At 35.7% G+C, this 21,969-nt stretch overlaps 2 protein-coding genes and 2 pseudogenes across 2 annotated transcripts; 3 read left to right on the top strand and 1 right to left on the bottom strand.

Annotated features, from left to right (window-relative positions):
- The first annotated feature begins 1 nt into the window (after position 1).
- On the top strand, positions 2–4,148 carry LOC114544119 (annotated as a pseudogene).
- Positions 4,149–4,337: 189 nt separating this feature from the next.
- On the top strand, positions 4,338–5,449 carry LOC114544118 (chromobox protein homolog 8-like). Its single transcript, XM_028562848.1, has 3 exons — positions 4,338–4,505; positions 4,598–4,686; positions 5,041–5,449. Exons 1-3 carry the CDS (start codon positions 4,338–4,340, stop codon positions 5,447–5,449), a joined length of 666 nt encoding a protein of 221 aa, XP_028418649.1.
- Positions 5,450–5,984: 535 nt separating this feature from the next.
- On the bottom strand, positions 5,985–8,515 carry LOC114544117 (annotated as a pseudogene).
- Positions 8,516–17,404: 8,889 nt separating this feature from the next.
- Positions 17,405–19,382, top strand: LOC114544116. Its single transcript, XM_028562846.1, has 3 exons — positions 17,405–17,618; positions 17,892–18,013; positions 18,898–19,382. Exons 1-3 carry the CDS (start codon positions 17,551–17,553, stop codon positions 19,380–19,382), a joined length of 675 nt encoding a protein of 224 aa, XP_028418647.1. The 5' UTR covers positions 17,405–17,550.
- The last annotated feature ends 2,587 nt before the right edge of the window (positions 19,383–21,969 follow it).

Here is a 21,969-nt window from a genome sequence, read left to right as displayed (position 1 = left end):
AGCAAGACAATATAGGCATATGTGTGTTTCCTTCAAAATACTGCGAGACAAGTAGCACGTTATCCACGAGAGACCGCCGTCGAATAGTGAGTATCATCAATACTTTATACTAGTACTTTATTCTTTATGGTTTATATTCCCGTATTTTGCATACTCTGCGCAAAGTCACTGCGGATGATGAATGTATCATTATGGGACATTTCATAGGCATTATGCTGTAATTTGTATTTAGACTTTGACCTTTGTCTTTTAAATAAATAGTAAAATGATATTTTATCTATTTATAGACTCTTTGTGCTAAACAAACAGATTATGAAAAGTGTGGCGCTACAAAATCTCATAGTCAAGCAGCAGCATGTTAATCAACCGAGAGTTTTGAACAATGCCCAACAGCAGAGAGTGACCAACACGATTTATGAGTTGAGATGCTTGAACAACAATCAGCAGAAGAAACTGACATGGTATTAAAGACGGAGTAATTTCCGGAATTATGCAAACAAATTCTATCTATCAAAATTATGCATATAAAGTCTATATCTATATATTTTAGGGTGATATTGAAGGAAATGTAAAGACCGCGTGGGTCCAGACAATGCCATCAAGTTGTAGCAATTGCAATGAATTAACGAAAAAGTTGAGGCAAATGAAGGAAAGGATGCTTTTTTATAAGGCTCAGTGAAGTTTTGGTAATCATAATCTGTTAATGTTGTTCAAAACATGTTATGATAATAATATTCTGTAAATGTTGCTTATTGCAATCCCTTATTTATTTACTAGGTGGTGATAATTCATCATCAGATGATGATACTAGTGATGAGGAAGAGGATAGTGATGATGATGATGATGTTAGCAGTGTTAGCAATGTTGACTCACATACATCAGAACCATCCATACCAACAGAGGTCGAAGAAGAACCAGCACTGGAAGAGCCATTGACTGCCACTGATACAGAATCGGAGATAGAGGATGATATTTCTGGGAAAAGGTACTAATTTTACTCAAATACACTATGTATAAATGACCGAAATGAAATATCTATAAGAAATAAAGTACGCATGTAGTTGTATGCAAACATAAGCAAAATACCTTGATATCTTATATTGATATCTTATTACTTCATTCTATTCATTTAAGAGTCTATATCAAAGATGACAATTTGAGGACACAAGCAAAGTTTGTTGTCTTTCTTCCACAACTCATGGAATTATTTGGCACTTGTCCAACCTGTAGCATGCCAGGTGTCCTCATTGATGTTAAAAAGTTTGGAACAATGGTACAAATCGAGAGAACATGCAGTCAAAAAAAGTGCACAAAACGCAACAATGTGTGGAGCAGTCAACCAAAATTTCCTAACTCCAGTATTCCAGCGGGGAATTTACTTCTGTCATTTGCCATTTTAACTGGCGGTGGATCTGCAAGCAAAACGCTAAGAATATTTGAACATATGGGGTTAGGAAGCATATCTCTGTCCACATTCTACCGCCATCAACGTGTATGTATACATGCAGTTTGTTTGATTAGTTACCTAACCAGTTAGCTATATTGGTGTTGACCAGTTCAAAACAATTCCTATTTAGGTTGTTTTTTTCTATCATGACAAAAAAATAGCTGCCACTCATTTGTTATTTGTTTGCTCTCTTGGAAGTTAGGTGAGGAATTTCCATCACCTTGTACTTATTATGAAGATCTCTTTATTTTAAGACCAAGCTGTTTCCCACCATTCATATGCATTGGAAATCATACAAAGCATCATGGCAAGCGAAGTTGAAAGAAATAGATGGCTTTGTTTTAGCTGGGGATGGTCGTCATGACAGTATGGGACATAGCGCAAAATAATGTGCATATAGTTTGTTCTGTTGTGATGATCCAATAAATGCAATAATTGATTTCAGTTTAGTGCAGGTACTGTGTAATTGCATAATATATTGTAGATTTATGAACTCTTAGCATATTATATATTTGCATATTTTTCACCATTTAGAAAAATGAAGCTGGCAGCAGTCCTGCCATGGAATATATGGCTTTCACAAGATCAATGGAGGATGTATCAAAAAATGATTTGAATCTTAACACCTTTGTGTCTGATCGCCATTCATCCATTGCCAAACACATGCTAGAAAAGCTGCCAGAAATCACTCACTACTTTGACCTGTGGCATTTGACCAAATGTATGTGCTATAAATATCACATAATTGCTATGTAGAATATACAAACATACTAAAGACATACTGTATATTCTTTAGAGGTTTCAAAAGTACTGAGCAAAATTGCTAAGGGAAGGATTGTGAGGTGCTTTTACCATGGGTGAAGCCATGTGTTAACCATCTCATCTGGAGTGCCACATCCACAGCTGATGGTAATGGCCAAGTCATTTGGGCAAAATTTGAATCATTTTTGGAACATGTTACTAATGTTCACAAAGACTTTCCTAATCCTGTCTTCAATAAGTGTGCACATGATGATATAGAGGAAAGAACACGGCTTGATAAAGGTAAAACATATTTTACAAATAACCACAATTAGCTGTATTGCACACCCTGAATCTAACTATCAACTGCTGTTCATCTCTCCAAATTTATGTGACAAACATGTTTCATCTTATTGAATAAGTTGAACCATTTTTGTTTGTTTAAACTACTTGTATACAATTTTAATTAGCATATAAGTATACCAACTATTAATACTGCATTGGTATGGTAACTATAAATTTATTTTGGTTAATATAGATTCTGATGTTTATGAGAGAGTGCGCAATGCTCTTTTAAACAAGAGAATTATAAAGGGTATTTGCCAAGCATCACCACTTTCACAGACTAGTTGCTTAGAGGGATTCCACTCTGTGTTAAATCATTTTTCCCCAAAAATGATTGCATTTTCATTTCCAGGGATGTATTGCAGGTATGTACATGCTTTTATAATGTATACAGACTCCTATATGTATATAATCCCTCCATCATCTTGTTAATAAGTCATGCTCAACATTGGTGTGAAAAATAACTATTACAGTTATACAGACACAGTTCTATTGTTATTTTATAAATAAACATCTAAAACTAAGCTTCACTTTATTTTAAACTACAGGCACATATTGGCAATTACTCATTTCAACAAAAACCTCAGAAGAGATGAACTAATGGCTGAAACTGGAAACCTCAAGTCAAAATATCGTATCCAAAATTTAACTAGGGATCCAAGGATAGTGCAAAGTTTTCATGCCCTGTAATACCTAAGCAACACGTTTTCCCAACATAAACATTTTGACTTATGCCAGTAAAAATATAATGAACTAGGTTAAACATTAATCAAAAGGAAATTATTCAAAGTACTCAAGTTACGTTAGCCGCGGATACTGTCACTATTAAATTATTTTAGTTGCCCATGTAAACCGGACGCGATTTTCTCAGTTTAGTCTCTTTTCTTCGTCAAACAACTGTGACTACATTCACTACATTTATATGATGGCAACAATTTATCGTCATTTCATAAGAATAGCCAAAATAGTTGCGTTGTAAATAATGTAAATAAACCGCGGTGCATATTATGTCTATGATGTGGATACTTCGACGCGTAGCTAAATCGATACAAAACAATATACATATAATCAATACTGTATACCACCAAAATGATTTGATTACTGCACAAAATGTCCGTTTTGTATAGTATCATTTATGTACTGTATGCAGAATACCAGGTATCGACTTGCTATATATCGACATAATATATATTCGTCATTCGTGTAAGAGATCTATCAATACATAAACAACACAGCGTCGTTTTTTCCTAACCTCTTATGAATCTCTATTTATGGAATAAACCTTCCAAATTATATTTGTGTCGAATTGAATGCTCGTAATTCATAACATAAGTTGATAAATTGCGTAGATTCTCAAAGAATTGCACGATTTTTACGCTCGGAATGTTTTGAAGCAATGCTCGTCGCTCCTCGTTTCTTTACATCGTGAATAATGTTGAAGGCTCGACGGCACATGCGCAGTTGCGACGTATAGGAAAAAATCGGGTGTTCCGGGGGTAAATCTGCGCAAATCCCTTTGAAACAAAACCCAAACCGCGGAAAAGCAATGCTTTAAAATTTACAGTAACCGTCAAAATTCCTCAATATTTTGGTGAACTTAGCAAAAGAAATGTAGAGAATTAATAAATAAAGCAAGTTAAACTGATTTAAAAACTTTAAATTACTGATTATATACAAAAAGCTCATTACCAGAAATTTGGGACATTTTGCGTCCGCGTTCTTGGGCAGCGTCCGCTTCTTGACCGAAGGAATTGGTGAAAATTTCATAAAATGGCTCGATGGTATAATTATGCAATAATCCGTAATGGCGACTAACACCCGTGAAAGGCAAGGAGTCCCGTATTTTCTTTTGAACAAATTGAGTACCGTAGACATTGTATACGATGAAACAAAAAGGAAGAAAATTAAAAAAACAAAGATAGTTGGTATTTTTGAGGCTGAGCGTGTGATTGCCCGCAGAAAGGTTAACAAGGTAAACATCTTTGTAGACGTAGTATATCGACTTTTGATGTTCTATGTATTTTAATATCTAATAAAGACCATCTATCAAACGTACGCTTATAGGAAGTCAAGTACCTAGTTAAATGGAAGGATTACAGTTCGTTTGAAAGTACTTGGGAACCGGAACATCACATTTCAAGAGCATCCTTAAGGTAAATTTTATTCATCAGTGTAATGTCAAACTGACAAATTGGGATACTATATCCAAGTTTTAAAATAATATTAAACCCTTTGAATTTTGAAACAAAGGTTTGGACATGAAAAAGTACTGTAGTTGTGCCATAATTAGGATGAAGTGTGATAAAGATATGTACAGCACATGCATGAGTTTCAGTGTTTGTAAACTGCCAGCCACAGTTGCAGTGTTCAATAAGTTTTAATAGAAAAATAGAATTCAAGGCTTATGTCTTCCCTTTGGCAGTACTGGGCAATTTAGGGGGCACATACTGCAATTTTATTTCTTCAGGAGTTTTTTTTATATTAAAATGCATATTTTAATACTCCAGGTACTTTGAGAACCCTAAACCACACACTAATGATGTCATAGAATGTGTGGACCGGTTAAGAAAGGAAGTTGTTGCTTCCCTCAAACACAGATGGCCAGAACAAAAGTTGACTGTGGAGTTTCGACATGATGTTTATAATTACTTGTTTGGTGGGAAAGGAAAGGCTGCTGAACAAAAGAGCTGGACATTGTTTGAGGAACAGGATTTTGTAAATTGTGGCCTACCCAATAATTGGAATTGCCGCTATGACAAACATGGGGATGGTGTAAAGATGCTATTTCCGGTGAAGATGCGGAAATTTCTTGGTAGATCAGCAAAATGTTTTGTGAAAGAAGGAGAAAGCATTGTTGAAGCTCCCCGTGCTTACACTGAAAAAATTTCAATTAACTTTATTAAAGTTGCTTCATAAAGGTAATGTTGGATTAAAATAACATGAAGTGAACCTATATATACATAAACCTATGTAAAGTCAATCTGCTTGGCAGTGACATAGTTTGTGGATAATTACAGCACACTGCGAACTACTTTAACAAAGCAGACTCTTTATAAAGAGAATAATTGAGTTTTTTTTTATATTTTGATATCTTTATGCATAAATAAGTGACATCATTGGTGTGGAAAAAGTATATTAAAGCAAATTGCAACACTTGTATACATGATATTTGTAGATATATCATATGTCATTATATACCTCACTTGTCAGTCCAATGGTTTCATCTCTCAATTGTAATGTTTTTCTTTGGTGTAACAACCACTAATTATTTCATAACCAAAATATGCAAAATTTCCTCTGGCAATGATCCATATTCACAGATTGAAAGCTTAAGGAATTAAAAATTTGTAGTTTCTCAACCAAGCAAAAAATTCACCTACTGGAATAATACCAGTAGCATCTATACATCTGCTTGTTCCCATGAAACAAGACAGTTAAACTCTTGAAGCATTTAGGATGTTTCAATTAAATTTATTAGCTGATGCTTTTTAAACTTTGACAGCCCTCGTCTGTTGAGGCCTTTTTCTTTGACAATGTTGCGTAACTGCATGATCGTTAACTTTCCATAATCCACCGAATTTGTGATTGGGATTGGGGGGGAATGCAATATGTCGTGATCATCTACTTGGGGTGTAGCAGGTTGAGAAAGACGTCTTCTGTCTTTCCTTACTCTGCAGATATCTCCTCCCCAGTATTCAGCCTTTCTTTTAATATAAGGACCTTTCACACGTACATGTTGCTTTAAGTCCCACTGCCTGCTCTCTGTTTGGAGGATATCCTTGGCAGCATCCCATTTATTAGATTTTTGGAACATAATTCTTTTGGCGTCGTCGTTGTTTTTTTCAACAGCTTGACCCGTAAACTTCTTAATGCAACCATATTGTTGAATGAAAATTGGAATGTGATAACACATCATGTGCATGTAAGGTGTGACTCTATCCCTTGTATAGCCAGATCTAGTATTTCTTAAAGAACAAAACAGTTCAATCCATTTTATTGCTTTGTTAAATATGATGCTGGATGAATCACATGTCAATTCAAAATTTGTGATCAAATCATAGTAATCTTTGAAATCTCTCCATATTTGAGTTACAATTTCACATGTCTCAGGGTAGAGATAATGATGCAATATATCAGGGAGTTTGTTTAGCAAGGTTTTCTTTTGGCCCCCAACTAAGCTGGTGTGGTCTTCGATTTTACTTCTTGATCCATCTGCATTTTTCTTAAACCAAACTGAAAATGGTACACCTAATTCATTTATATTGTCTACAAATTTTTTTAACAGTGTCCCTTTGGGTTGAGTATTTGGCTTGTTAAAATCTGCAATCACATCCCGTTCAATTATTTCATCAATTATGTTTTGAAGCAACCGGTCTGTCACCCTTAACAATAGGTGTAACTCATCTGGCACTACATGGTCTAGCTCTATATCAATCAGGGGGGGACGGATACACCCAAAATTTTCTCCACTAGTTTGCCACATCTCTTTGAGTTCAGCCAAATTTCTCCTTTGTTCCCCCTCATTGTAAAAGTTCAAGGGCTTGCTTGTGTCCCATCTGTTTTGTTTGTGCACCTTACACCATAAACAGGCATAATTTGATGAAGCAGAGTTTAAGCCCATTATCATTAACAAGAATTTAAGATCACCACCAAGAAAGAACTCCAATTTGATTTCTTTACCATCAATTAATATAAATCCTTGATGAATAAGTTCATTAATTTCTTTGAAAAAATTAGGTAGTGAGTCCTTCAATGTCTCATAGTCTTCAGGTCCATTAATTATTGCAACCGTTCTATTATTCTTTGATGACATGACATTTTCTTCAAGTTGTAGGAGTGCAAATGAGAACATCATGAAATTCGTAGTTCTGGACATTCGGGCACCATCGCCACTTAACTTTTTTGGATTGTTTCTCTCTCTAACTCTGGTTTTATGACTAGTAGATCTTTTACATGGTCCATTAGGGTAGATGTAAAATTAAGTTTTGCACCTAAATACTTTCCTTGTGTTCTTTCTATAGAGTATGTCTTGTTTAAGTCTGATCTTGACTTTTTGATAATGTAAGATTTTGGTAGACCATCTGTAATCATGGATAGTTCATGGTAAGCTTCATCAGCTATACAAAATTTGTCCAATAAAAACAAAACTTTTTCAATATTGTCCTCGTTATCTTGGCTCATACCTGGTACACCACTGGATGCATCATAGTCTAGGGTGTGAGAAGTACCCTCTTTATCTTGGAGTGTAATATTTGAAAGCTCTAGACCGAAGCTTTTTAGAAACCAAAGTGCACATTGTGCTTTGTTTTTAAGCAGCCGAAGTTTTCTCACTTTTTGTTTTTTTCCTACCTCTTGAAATGTTCTCCCTTGACAATTTAACGTGTCTCTCCTTTCAAGTGTTTCGATGTAATCAGCAAATTCGCTGTTTTCATTTTTAAGTTCAGCAACTTCCTCCTTCAAATTATTGACTTCCTCAATAATTTCTTCATATAGTTGCTTCTTCGCATTTTCTAAATCAGGGTAGTTCTTCTTGTACTGTTCAAATTCTTGACTGCATTGGCTTGCCTGTAATTTGTACTCTTCTGCTGACTCAATCTCTCCTCTTTGAACACTGATTCTGTAAACATTGTGTTCCAACTCTTTCTTCTTCCTTCCTTTGGCCTTTTGAATAGTAGTTTTGACATAGCTAGCTTGTTTCCGAAGCAACTTTTCTATACGTTCGCAGTCGCGTTTAATAGTAAACCATCCGTCCACAACACTTGCATTGAGGAAATCAATATAATTTACATATCGAATATCTACGGAAGTGACGTTTAGAAGCGAGTTCCAAAATTGGAGCAACCCCCATGGAATATCTAGAGTAAATAAAATCTGCCTCCTTGAATCAACTTGCCGATTTACATACGTTAAAGGCCCTTCAGTACTTAACTTCAGCTTCCAGTCGATATGAAGCTTCTTGTAACTTTCCAGAATGTCAGACATATTTGATTTTTGAATTTGCGCGCGCCAAGGCGCCACTTGTTCATGGCCATTTATGACTCTCCAGAGCGCAATATTACGCAATTTTTGGGCTCTTTTTCGCTTTTAAAGACTGTGAACTAGATTTAAATTAAGTTTAGAAAAAAACATGGCTGCTCGAAAGTTTAGAAGCCTTTCTTTACATGGCGGAGAAAATTTCTTTCTTTCTTCAAATGTATATGGCCGGATGCTTAACACACTGAAGAATTATGAAATTTCAAACGCTGTGGGAACCGTGGCGGTAAAAAATACGAAGATATTTATGAGTTATATCGGTAGCTATATCACAACTAAAGACATTTCCAACTCCGAACTTTGCATCGTCCAAAAGGAAAGTGGTGTATTTGACCAGATTGTAGAGCATGTTTACCGATATTACTATGCTTTATATAGCCGAATCATTCAAATTGGACTTGTATATAAATCGCACTCAGGAACCTCGAGGATTTGCAAGTGAGTGAATATTTTTGTTATAACTCTTCCTTTCTGAGCGATTTACAGAATTCGAACTCCGAACCAAGAAAAAAACACACATAGGAAGCGTAATTTAAAGTTTTGTGATTAAGCCATATTGTTTCGCATGAAATTTGGCCGCCATGTTTGTTTTTATCCGAATGCAAGACGCCATCTTGTCCCAAATTTCTGGTAATGTACTATACGCATAAAAACACTCCGCCCCCCGGAGTTTACACTATGACTGATTGACTGTCTGACTGTCTGATGTGAATTTTCGCCACTCACCACAATACTGCAAAGTTTCACAGAAACTTTGCACTAAAAAGAGTAAAACTTGATTAAGCTTCCTAGTTAACTATTGTCAACGGTCAAAAACGCATATAAAGGAATTTCAGAGAGTCGGAAATCTAAATATTTTCGGTTAATTGTGCAGCCAGCCCCCCGAATTCCCCAAGAAGGCAAGAGCAAAATCTGTTTATCATTGTTTAGTTCTATTATCTTATATGCATGGAAAGTAAATCATTAAACTATTGAAAGTAGATGGTTGAAAATAATTTCTTGATAACGAACGCTTACAATATTCTCTCCAACAATCCAATGTCAGCAAACCCAGGCGTCGAAACTCGACTAAATGTGAACATAAACAAAAACAAAATATATACATATGGTGCATTAAAACGATAGTAAAGGATCAACACAGTTCAGAATTTGCTGTCGATATGACATACACACGTAAAAATAACACATCTTGTAACAAATCTGATAAAGGCAGCTTATACCACACCCGCTTACCTTCAAAATCATAAAAATTCTGTGATGTTCTTGAATATAAAATATCACACGAACGCGTGTGAGATATTGCTTCTCTATATGCGATTGCAAACCATTTAGAAGGCGACTAAAATAACGAAGGAATCTTCTGTTTATAAAGTCACAAAAGACTTTCTTCTTTATATTAGGAATTTCGTTACGAGATTGCACATGCCATATAGCTTTCTCAAAGAGCAATGCATTTACAGATTTGAGCTAATAGTTATGAAAGAGGAGAACTCCCAAGTTGAAAATGCTGAGGTTAAATCCAGGTTATACTGAACAACGGGCAGTTTAGAGCGATTGAAAACACTATCCGTTGGATAACGCTATTCAACTTTCCTACAACCGACCTCAGATGCATGAGATCCATGTAAATAGATCGGGGCCTTGTTGTATGAAGGCTGGGTAGCGTTATAAATGAAGGAGTGACTTTTTCAAGCGTTATAAAAATGTCCGAAAAGCAGTGAAACTACAGATTTTCAGTGAACAATTATTAAAGCGAATCCTCAATTTTGGAATACTAAGGTTAACCCACGTTATACCAAACAATAGCCAATTTTTGAGCGTTTGAAAAACATCATCCGGTGGATCGTGATCTATCCAGCTTTCGTACGACCGGCCCCAGTAATCAGAGGCATTTGATAAAGAATAAGAAGTTTGCTAAACGGTTAGATGGGCTGGAGGAATTTTTTGCTGGTGCTAGTTGTTACGTTAGCAGCAGGGACCGGTTGTATATCACGCCCGTTTAGCTTAAGATAAGTAAAATTTAAATAACACCATACAATCATGGACAAAACCTGTTAATAACACTGTTGGTGAAGTATAATTTTCATTTCATTCCGATTAACTTACTTGTTTCATGGGATATTCTCCCCCCATCCCCTTGGCAATGTTGGGTTTAGCATGCAAGCAAAGGCAACGTGACAAGATATCCAACATTGAATATATATAGTTGTAAACAGTATCTTTGTATTAAGGTTAGTTTGCTTGTTGAATAAAACGATAGACTTGTTTTCTATACTAAACAGGCTTGATACAACCGACCCCTGATGTTTTATATGCGTTCTTAGAGCAAAATCGCATTGATTTCATGCAAAAGGTATTTTTTAACTAAATTTTTAAATTTTTAAACGAAACACATGCATGCACAGATAACAGATTTATGTAATTATACAATAACTATCGCATACCTCCAGATCAATATGTGACCGATGTTTTTAAACATATATAAATATTTTGAAAGGGTGCAAAAATATACGTTTAGATTCATGGTATAGATTTATACACTATTCACAAGCACCATAACCATTACTGTTACTCGATTTAGCAATTTAGCATGATAATATTAAATAATTCATAATCAATAATTAATCAGAAATCAATCAACGCTACACCAGGAAAAGTCCTGATGAACATTACATTTTCTTCAGCATATTTGTATACCTTTCTTTGGCTGGGAGTACATTGTTTCTGCCTCACATTTCCAGAAAAACAAGGCCGTAGCTAGGATGATCACATCGGCAATGAAATATTAAAGTTTTAAGTAGGATATACGAATGCGATTGTCGTCGTGAGAGGCGTTTGCATGATGACGTGATGTGGCGTAACATTTCAGGCCGGTTTAGATGCTCATCATGAGCTGAACTTAATGCAAGCCAGTTCAAATTAGGTTCTGCTCGCAAGAAGCATTAGCCCTAAACTACTACAAGGTATAAGGATCAAAGGGCCTTAATTTCGAGTGGAAATCAGACACAACTGAATTCAAGCCAGAAGCCTTTGCAATGCCCATAAGTAATAAGTCTGCAGAGTGTGTAGCTAAGTGCATTAAAACTTTTTCGTGCAGGTAATTGATTATTTTTGAACAACTTATTAACTAGTACATATCAGATCACGAGTGAGATCGACTGATATTGGGCAAAGGGGATGGGTGAGACTGACTGATGTTTTATGAGGCTAATGAAGGGGATGAATGAGACAGACGATTGAAAATTGAATGATTAATCATCAACAAACATGCTAGGCTTCCTGCGGAGTCACAAGTCACAAAAAACGGTTAAAATAAGGAAAATTTGTGCTCATTTCATCTTATACAACAGAAAATTACCCACAATTACAAGAAATCCTTGCGTGACACATTTTAACAACGCTACCTGTTACCCAAACAGTTTTCTTTGCTTTAATATTTATCCAGTTTTTTGAGGGATCGTTAAGATTGGGGGAGAACTGAGCCCGCCGTGCTACGTGCTCAGTTATCCTCCCAGGCTGCACATGCGCACTTGTTACAAGGAGAGTACTCAGAACCGGGGGAGGACTGAGATCGTGACACCGGTGCATGCAATGCTCTTCCTATTGAGCTACAAAGGTAGCTGACAAGTGCGATCGTGGTTATAGTGCGGATATTAGGAAGGTAATCCCTGCGATTAAATTCAAATACTACATAATACTACATGTATATTACAAGTATACGATTGTTGTTCCTGATAAAACTTTCAGGCCATGCACTACTCACGAGTGAGTTTTTCAAAACCCTAAAGTTGCACGAGTATACATAAAATTGTTCGACAGGAAAAAAATTCATACGACATAGCTACATTACTGATTAAAAGTATTCAAACACTGTTTTTACAGCCCTCATGAAAATCCTCATATCTACTTTAAAACAAAAGCAATTTGTATAAAATATTACATGTTCCAGAGCGAGATTTTTCGCACTGTTCAGCAGTTATTTTAACTTACTATTTTAAACCGGAAGTACATTTTTAACCTAACAAGTGCCATTTACTACCTTTTTAAGTTTATTGTTTAATTGGGAGGATATATTTGTGAGAATATCGATGTTTTAGGAAGAATGAATAGTAAAGTGTTTGTATTTTTGAATAAAGATCGAATAGGGCCAGTAAGATGTGTATAGTTTTCATTGTCGATCAAATTATGGCCGGTCAAAAAAATAACAAAACATTTAAGCATTTTAAAAATTTATGTCCAACACTTTTTAAGTATGCCTTGTCTACAAGTATTTGGAATAGGTTCTCTTAATCTCAGTCAATATCTGCACGTGGTAATTTACAACACTAAAAGACCCACGTTGTCAGGTTTTGAATATTTAATGTTTTATACTCATTTAAAAATTTATGCACTTAAAAACTGTTCTTTGCACTAAAAGGCCTGATTATTCGGGAAAAGTGAAAAAGTTCTAGCAATCAAATTAATACAGTCATGAATTGAATTTTAATTGAATTTTAAAAAAAGAAGTGGTAAATGCCACATCTTTGGTCATAAATCTGCTTGCGAGTGACCAATTAATTCCTAAAACTGCTAGGGAGTGCATAATATGACGCTCTAGAATCTAAAAATAGTCATGCTTTTTTGTGAGGGCCAAAAAGAGGTGTTTGAATACTCAGTACTGATCAGTACTGTATTTCAATTTTATGTCTTGAGCCTACATGTACAAAGTTTATATATTTTATATTCAGAATATCAAATCACTGAAGCCTAGCTCACATTTTAATGGTTGTTTAACGGTTCGTAGCGAGTAAAGGTTTTAGCACGAGATTAAGGAAAACGCTTTTTTTTTTCCTTGTCAGGAAATTTTCGACAATTATAAAGAACGTTTCTTTACCGATTTTATTTCCTACGTCAGTACATGTACATAAAACTGGCTGTATCAAAAATGGTAATCAAACTTCAGCATGCAGTTGTGAGTGTTGTCGGAAAACTACACTATACTAAATAAATAAAGCATGCAGGGTCGAAACTAGGGCGATAATTCGGGGAAGGGGTGGTGATAATTTTTTTATATGATGTTCTGCCCAACGGATTTCTTTTGAAAACGCGCATACATATACAAAAGAGATCTGTCAGACAAAAGGATATACGAATATGTATCCCCCCCCAATTACAGTATCACATCTATAGTTTCGATCATGCAGAAAGCATAATTAATCAGAGCAAAAAGTAAAAGAAAAAAACCCGTGCTGAATTAAGTTGCATTGCTGCTTAAATGTATAAGAATAGAAATTTCGGTTCGTTAATCAACCGGATAACTGTGCAGTAATATAATTTAGCAAAAAATAGTCTACATGCAATCTAGTATAAAGCCCCGTAGAGACGGACGAATTTTCCTTGACAAATTTTCCTTGCCAAGTTTTGTTTGCTCGTGCATTTGTACGCGAAATATTATCGCCCTTAGCAAACCTTATTAAATGATTGATAAAAAAAAACTTACCAGGTGTTTTGTATACTTTGAAAATATTGCGGCGAGTTTATCCGCATTGTAATCAGAACCTTGTGGAAGACAAAACTATATAAGATGAAAGGATTATCAAAATTCACCGTTAGAAATTGATATGGACCTCTCTGTAGCCTGTAGCAGTACCTAGGTCATCTCAATGAAGAGGTCAGATTCACTCTACCTATCAGGGCGTGCTCTGCTATAGTCTGTTATCTATATCATATAAGTTCACCTTGAGAACTTTTAAAACTATAATATGTCTATTTATATACGACTATATATAGGACATAAATCATTAGAGGCATCGTAATTGCCCGTATAGTAGGTAACAATTTGATTAAGAGACAAGTGAAATATGATATTGTTCAAATTGATTGTGTTGTCAGGTTTTATTGTTAAGTTCAGTACTCTATTAAATATTACCAAACACAACAGAAATGGTAAGAAATCCAGGAAGCCATCCGTGCGGCAAGTGTGATGGCGTGTGCATGACGCGTTCATTTTGGAAAAACTATCCCTAGTAATACTTCTGATTATACATATTCTGTGAAAGAGAAGGTGCCATCTACGCTTTTTCATATAGAGGCAAAGCGCCAGAGAAGGTAATCACTTTACCTTATAAACCTGCAGAGTACTGCACATGAGCTCAATGCCATCACCAAACCCAAAAAATCTCGGGTCCTTCACGAGTGAGTTCTTAGGTAGTTTGTGAATATCGTAAACATTTGTACATGGAATAGATACGATGATGTCATGTTGAACAAGATCTGTGAAAGTATAAATGAAAATCACGCGTACATATGCAAACGTTTTAGGCCGATATTAGGGACCTTAAGCATGTAGGACGGCAACACGACGACGACGTGGTTGGAATACTCCTTTGAATTAATGTTATGATAAAGCGTTGTTGTATATTATCAGTGTACCAGTTTAATGAGATTTAAGACGTTGAAAACATTGTGTTTACGTTTTTAGGGACAATTCTATAGAGCTAATTCGAGGTGGCGCTCACTGGGTCCTGAAATGCAGACGTTCTACATAGGACGTAATAAACGACGTTTTGCCGTTGTAAACAGAACGTAGATCACGCGCCTAAAACTCCCATAGCTAATTAATAATTCATTTCTTTTCAATGAAGCATTGTATTGATAGCTGCCGTCGTCGTGTTACCGTCCTACATGCTTAAGGTCCCTATTCACTGACACGGTCCGCCAACGCTACGCGATTTTTACGAATTTCTGAGGTTTCAAAAGCAACAAAAAACAGCAAAAGCAAGTTTGATCATGTTATGATATTCTTGATAATTACTGAAGGATAGCATACTTTGACATGTCTGGGGCCCATAGCTCTCAAAATTTCCCTCCAGAATTGAATTATTTTGCTTAAAAAAACCCCAAAAATTCGCGTTGCGTTGCGCCCAGTGTGTGTGGGCCTTAAGCCTGTTTTCCACCAGGCGAATTTATTTGCGCGATGCGATATCTGAAATGCGGTGCGGTGATTAGTTTGCGAAAAAATTTGCCGCGAAAAAGAAGAATCGCTTTCTACTTTTTATCAATCTGCACGAATAAATTGCCTATTGGAAAACGGGCTTTATACCACATAGTTTCTTTCGAAATTGTAAGACCAGTACATGTGAGTGTCAGAATGTTTTTTAGGTCAACGATTCTGGAATCGACATCACGTCCACTGGTACCAGAGTTTTCCAAAACTATTTAATAACGGACTTTGATGGACTTGTTCAGAATATATAGGTTTTTTATATAAACCTTTAGATTTCCAGCTGAAACAGCTTGCTTGATATCCAAGCGTTTAAGTTCGAATCGTCTGTACCGCACATTTGAATTAACTAAGTCCGAAAATAAATCTCGCAGAGCACTTACAAATACTCTTGGACTAAATCTATAGGGCGGAGAAATAAGATAGAGTTGAATGGTTAGGATTGGTTATTATTTAGTACACTTTCTTTAAAGCGGCCAAAATGATCATATCGAATTGTCGTGAACAAGCCACCTTACCCGATATGAAATAGTCCGAATGAAAAAATAAGTAGATGAGATATAAGGTTGTATGCGTGCAGCATCTGTTTACCTTTCTCTGTTTCATCGGATTCCGGTGTGTCTACGGGCTGTAGAGAAATCAACTTACAATTGTCGTCTAAATTTTCTCCACAGGAAGTTTGAACGACGTTATTTTCATGTGATCTGTTCAATGTAAATTGTGACTTTCCCTTGTAAGTCGATCTTAACGTGCGACTGAAAATAGAAGAAAAAACCTTGGCCTTAATTTACGAAGAATAACACCCAGAGAATGATTTATATATCTTTGTCTTATATATATTACTCGGTCTTGTGAAAACTGGTGGGCGATCCGCTCCAAACAATTTGCTACTCGACGAATATGAATCAGCCGTATAATGTTTAGACCAGGGGCACATTATGAGTTAAGGGCATCACTGGCTCATTATAGAGCAAGTTTAAGACAGGTGATGATTACCCCATGCACTTTATAAAAAAACTATCTTTTGCATGACTGTTACTTTACCATGATTTTGAATGTTGCAAGTTCTTTTGGAAATGCTGTGCTTTTTCTCTAAACCTCTCAAGTGTATCTGAAAACCCTTTCTTTTTCCCAAACTGACTGCTATTTTTCTTGGATACAAGGGATGTATGGTGGTCACCACCAATGGCCTCGTCTTCTACATCCTGAAGGAAAATGGTATTACCGGTTCCATGACCATTGCAAAATTGCAACAGAAAACTGGAATGCTTACAACAAGCTTGGACCCAATATGTGTTCTAGTATACCACACTTGATAAAATGAGTAGAACTTTGACAATTATTGGCTTCCTATACAATATTCATTGGGGACAACTAAACATTTTTTATGCATCAGCTTGTATTCCATTTGGTATTCGGTAGTACTTATCATAGTTGGTAAGGAAAAATTTGTATTCATATGTTACTAAATCCGCTATATTTTAAGTCAACAATGTACAAAATTATTACAAAAGGCTGCTTTGCAAAAGGCTGTTTTTTTAAATTTAATTTTTGAAAATTAAGAACATTTAAAAACTCGATTTTACAGAATTTAAATGGCACAAGACCAGGAATAAGTATTATTGGTTAAACTGTTTAAAAAATTAGGCCAAAGACAAATTCAGGTTTGAGCAAAGTAAACATACCGGTGATGAACCACTGAATATAACTCTAAATGATTATATGTATATAATTTATGTTATATGTAGTATCTATTATGTTATATGTATATGTTTATGTATATCTATATATGTATTATCGTCAGCTGAGGGTAACATGGTCTATCTGAGAATTTGTCAAATGAGGTTTATGTCTCAAACAGCTTTAAAGTTAACTAGGTCTATGTCCATTGCTAATTTATGTGGATATTGTGAATATTTTAATGTCAGTGGCAAAGCTACAAAGGTCCATCTGCATAATTTAGCATAATTTCAAAGTCACAAAGGTCTATCACATTTCCAAGATGGCTGCCAGAAAGCATGGGCGATTAAAAACTTTAAAGGAGAATGAAATCAGCGATTTATTGGAAAGGTAAGCCGTATTTTTCACTTTAATTGAAGAAGACATTGATTACGAGAGGTCATATACGCTAAAATTGGACTGAAAATTGATATATTACATGGCCGAAAAAATGAAAAATTAGTATCTACACTAACTTTAGCATTTTCATATTTTTGTATTTCAAATTGGACTTTATTTCTCACATCAGTTAAGAAGAAAATAGGAATTTGAACTTAGATATGTTACCTGAAAGATACTAAGGAATTGGTCCCAGTATAATGATGAGTTTTATATGAACTTTAGGTCGGATATTGTTGCAGATTATGCAGAGGATACCAGCGATTTTGATGAAAATAGTTCTGGTGTTGATGAGAATTTTGATCCAAGAGGAGAATTATTTGATGATGAATCGAGTTCAACTGATGGTAAGGTTTAATAGTAAGCTATTTAATGTGCATGAAATATAAATATTTTCATAATGCTTCCCATTGCCCATGCAACAAGGGACTACTTGGTGGAATTGATATTAGAATGCTGTTTTTGGGTTTTTTAATCCAAGTGAATATATATACACTTTAAGACCTGACCAGGAATGACTGCGAAAAATGCAGCACAAGGTCCTCTGGTAGGAATTGAACCTACGGCCCTCATTCAGATCAATTTTTACTGTAAATGTGACCCCGGTCGAGGGCTATGTCATCATTCTGTTACTTTGGTTGCCCGTGTGGGTGGGGCGGGGGGGGGGATGGTAAATATATACTAATCCGTTCTCCAGGTTCAGATATGTGCAGCAACAGTGTCTAATATACCTTTCCCTGTGGGTGAGGACAATTACCTTTCCCTGTGGGTGAGGACAATTAGCCTTTCCTACAGTGATGAATATCTGCCGTTTTGGGTGGCAGTCGTTTTTTGTAAGACACATAACATTGTCTTTTTTTATCCTTTTTGGAGGCTTACAAAGATAAGTTTCCTCTGTAAATGGTTAGTTTATTTAAAAAAATGCTTTTCACATTTTTATAATTGTTTACACTAGTTTATGAAAAACGATTGCAATTCAAAAATTGCAGATATTTGTCATTGTAAGAAAGGTTAATTTCTCAGTCAACTCAATTCCTCATTCTCCTAGTCCACAGGTGGGTGAGTGGGATTTACCAATATGTATGTGTTAATGCATTACAAAAATTCTTTGTCAATGCGTACACTATACTGTTGGGACACTGCCTCAACCAGATATTTACTTCTAAAGTATGTAAATGAGGTAAATATATTTTCCTCTTCCAAAATGTGATGTAGTATTTACTTTTTGTAGATCATGATGAACCCAATCAACAAGTTAGCACTGGTGAAAATTCTGTCCTGACAGACTTGCAAAATGTACCTGGTCAATTGCAACAGGAAGAGAGAACTGTCCACGTTCATCAACGCACTGGAGTTCCTCTGACTCGAAAGCGCCAGCGTAACCCGGCTAGTTGGAAAAGGAACATTAGAAAGAATAAAAGACAATCTGGAGAAAAGTATATAAACAGTCGTGGGAATGAGCAAGCTGCAAGGTCTGTGAAAACAAAGAAAGATTGTAGTAAATGTAAGTTTAAATGTAGTTCTAATGTTACTGTGGAAGATAGGTCTGCTATCTTCAATGAGTTTTGGAAAATGAGTGACAACGAGAAATTGCACTTTTATGGAAAAACAACCGAGCAAGAATCAACAAAAAGTTCGAAAGCTGGAACACCAAGCCGAAAGAAAAACAGTCTAAGTTATAGCCTTCCTGTTAATGCCCAATGTTCGAGTCTGTAAAGTATTTTACTTAACGACGTTGGATATTAACCACAAACGCATACAATATTATCATGCAAACAAACAGAAAATGTGTGGGACACCTACAAATTTGCAATGGGGAAAGAGTGCAAACAATGTAGTTTCACCAGAAATCAAGGACAGAATCCGCAAACATATAAATTCTTTGCCTCGTGTGGAATCCCACTACAATAGGGAGAACACAAAAAAAGAATATTTGCCTGAAGGTCTTAATGTCACAATTCTTTATGAAGAGTATGTGAAACAGTGCTCCAGTAATGGAGTCGCACCTGGTAAAATCCATCTGTACCGACAAATATTCAATGACGAATTTAACATTGCCTTCCATGTACCCAAAAAAGATAGATGTGATACATGTGAGGCAATGAAAATTCAGAATAATCCAGCTGAGGAAGACCAACAAAATTTTGAAGCTCACCTAAGAGGGAAGGAGGAAACTAAGACTGAACGAGACAATGATCGAAAGGATAATAACAAATTTACAGTGTGTTTTGATTTGCAAAATGTGTTTGCCTTGCCAACAGCTGAAGTATCGAACTTTTTCTACAAGAGAAAGCTTAATGTATACTTCATGACCGCCCACTGTTCAGCAGATAAGAGAGGATATGGAGCACTGTGGCACGAAGGGCAAAGTGGTCGAGCTGGAACGACATAGCCAGTTCAGTTCTAAAGATCCTAGAAGCTGTTGTTGAAGAAAATTCAGAGGATCCAAGAGTAAAGAACATCACTTTATGGAGTGATTCTTGCGTTCCTCAAAATCGAAACAGTTTTTTTTCTACTGCTATGAAAGTGTTCCTCAAAAATCATCCTAACATTGTGTCGATAGAGCACAAGTATTGTGAGCCTGGCCATTCTTCTGTTCAAGAAGTAGACAATCTTCACAGCCAGATCGAGGCTGTGTGTCGCCATAGTGAAATATACAGCCCTGTTGGATTGATGCGGATGCTAAAGAAAGTCCACAGAAGCAAGCCAATGAAAATTATCCAGATGAAGGCACAAGATTTCAAGGATTTTGGTTCCATTGCTCGGCAAGGAAAGTATGACAGGGTGCCATTCACCAAAGTCAAGAGTCTCCACTACAAGCAAATGGAACCCAAGATCCTTGGCTACAAGACCAAGTTTTCAGAAGAATTGGTTACAACGAATGTGCTCGAGCACAAGTCGACAAGAAGCAAAGTCAAAAACAATGTTTTCTATCAAGTAACCGACCCCACCATTGCTGGAGCTGTTGATGGTCTTAGCCAGGCTAAGAAAGCGGACATAAGATCAATGCTGAAATTTATGCCTGCCTCTGACAGAGAGTTTATGTCACTTCTTGTGTAACTAACACTTCTTTAGGATACAAGAAAGCCGTGACAGTAATGTTATTTAAACTTTGTGCCAGCGTATATTAGAAGTGAGGATATTGCAAGCACAACTACAGTACATTATGAACCTTTTAACTTGTGATTTTTATAAATATATATACTTATGTATAAATTATAGCTAAAAAGAAAGTAATTAACCTTTTTATATTATTTATACTTACAATCCTCATAGTTTTAAATGTAGTAAGATTTGTACCGAAATTACCCAGAAAAATCAATAGAAAAGTAGATTATCAAAATTTAAACTGATGTTTACAATGTTGACAAGTTGAATTGAGTGCAGACTTGTTAAAATAATTTTGCAGGTAAAATTTTAAACATTCAGAATTAACTAATTTTAGATAGACCTTTGTAACTCTAATTTTTCAAAAAATTCAGAGTCACAAAGGTCTATCTCCAAAAGTAGTACCGCTATTTCCCATAATTCATGCTGGGTGGCCAGGCACAAATAACTGTAATTAAACAACCTAGTGTATAGTATGTAGAAGATCAAAACATTTTGGTATTAAATTGTGTTCTATTCCTTTTATGAGCATGCCAACTTTCATTTGCCTATTTCTCAAAACTAGTCATAGAGCAGATAGACCTTGTTAACCCTCAGCTGACGATATGTATACAGCTGATTCAATTAAGTTTGTGACAGGCAATAGCCCAATATATATTCCACGTGCAAGAGGCATGAAGGGATTGATGGCATTTTATGCATAATTATGCAACAAATGAAGTTATTATTGGAAAAGCATTGTTGAGTATAAATATAATCATCTCGTGGGAATAGTGCGATGATGAACTTAAGGCTGTTATTATATACTGTATAGCGGTAATGTGGAATACACATTGTTTTGTATTATAGAAATAACCGAAATCTGCTAATCATGCTGAAATCTGCTGAAATCTGCTAAGTTCCTCTTTAAACTGCTTGAACAGGAACTCACATAGCGCTTTCACATCGTTAAAAATGTCGACGTTTTGACATGTATATGTGCCATTCTGCCTTTTATTACCTTGCCGTGTAACTTTTAACATGATATTAACGCTTTCTTCCTCGTAATTTTCCATGACTTTGGAACCGAATATCACCAAATGCACAATTTATCAATCTAACTGTTTGCTCGCCTGCAAAGTGCAACCACAAACTATTGTGATAAATGCACATGTTCGTTTGGGAATTGCAAAATCACCGCATTTTTCATATGTGT

This window comes from Dendronephthya gigantea, unplaced genomic scaffold, assembly GCF_004324835.1.
Source record: "Dendronephthya gigantea isolate DGI-Jeju-01 unplaced genomic scaffold, DenGig_1.0 000653F, whole genome shotgun sequence".
Lineage (NCBI taxonomy): Eukaryota > Metazoa > Cnidaria > Anthozoa > Malacalcyonacea > Nephtheidae > Dendronephthya > Dendronephthya gigantea.
Note: the sequence above shows the minus strand (reverse complement) of the source record. Positions and strands in the feature narration are given on the sequence as shown.

What these genes read in the sequence shown, in the direction of transcription:
- LOC114544118 (XM_028562848.1), top strand. Translation starts at nt 4,338, where the DNA reads ATGGCGACTAACACCCGTGAAAGGCAAGGAGTCCCGTATTTTCTTTTG. An exon ending in CCCGCAGAAAGGTTAACAAG is followed by an intron (nt 4,506 to 4,597) that starts GTAAACATCTTT and finishes GTACGCTTATAG; the next exon opens with GAAGTCAAGTACCTAGTTAA. An exon ending in ATTTCAAGAGCATCCTTAAG is followed by an intron (nt 4,687 to 5,040) that starts GTAAATTTTATT and finishes TTAATACTCCAG; the next exon opens with GTACTTTGAGAACCCTAAAC.
- LOC114544116 (XM_028562846.1), top strand. Translation starts at nt 17,551, where the DNA reads ATGGCTGCCAGAAAGCATGGGCGATTAAAAACTTTAAAGGAGAATGAA. An exon ending in ATCAGCGATTTATTGGAAAG is followed by an intron (nt 17,619 to 17,891) that starts GTAAGCCGTATT and finishes TATGAACTTTAG; the next exon opens with GTCGGATATTGTTGCAGATT. An exon ending in TGAATCGAGTTCAACTGATG is followed by an intron (nt 18,014 to 18,897) that starts GTAAGGTTTAAT and finishes TACTTTTTGTAG; the next exon opens with ATCATGATGAACCCAATCAA.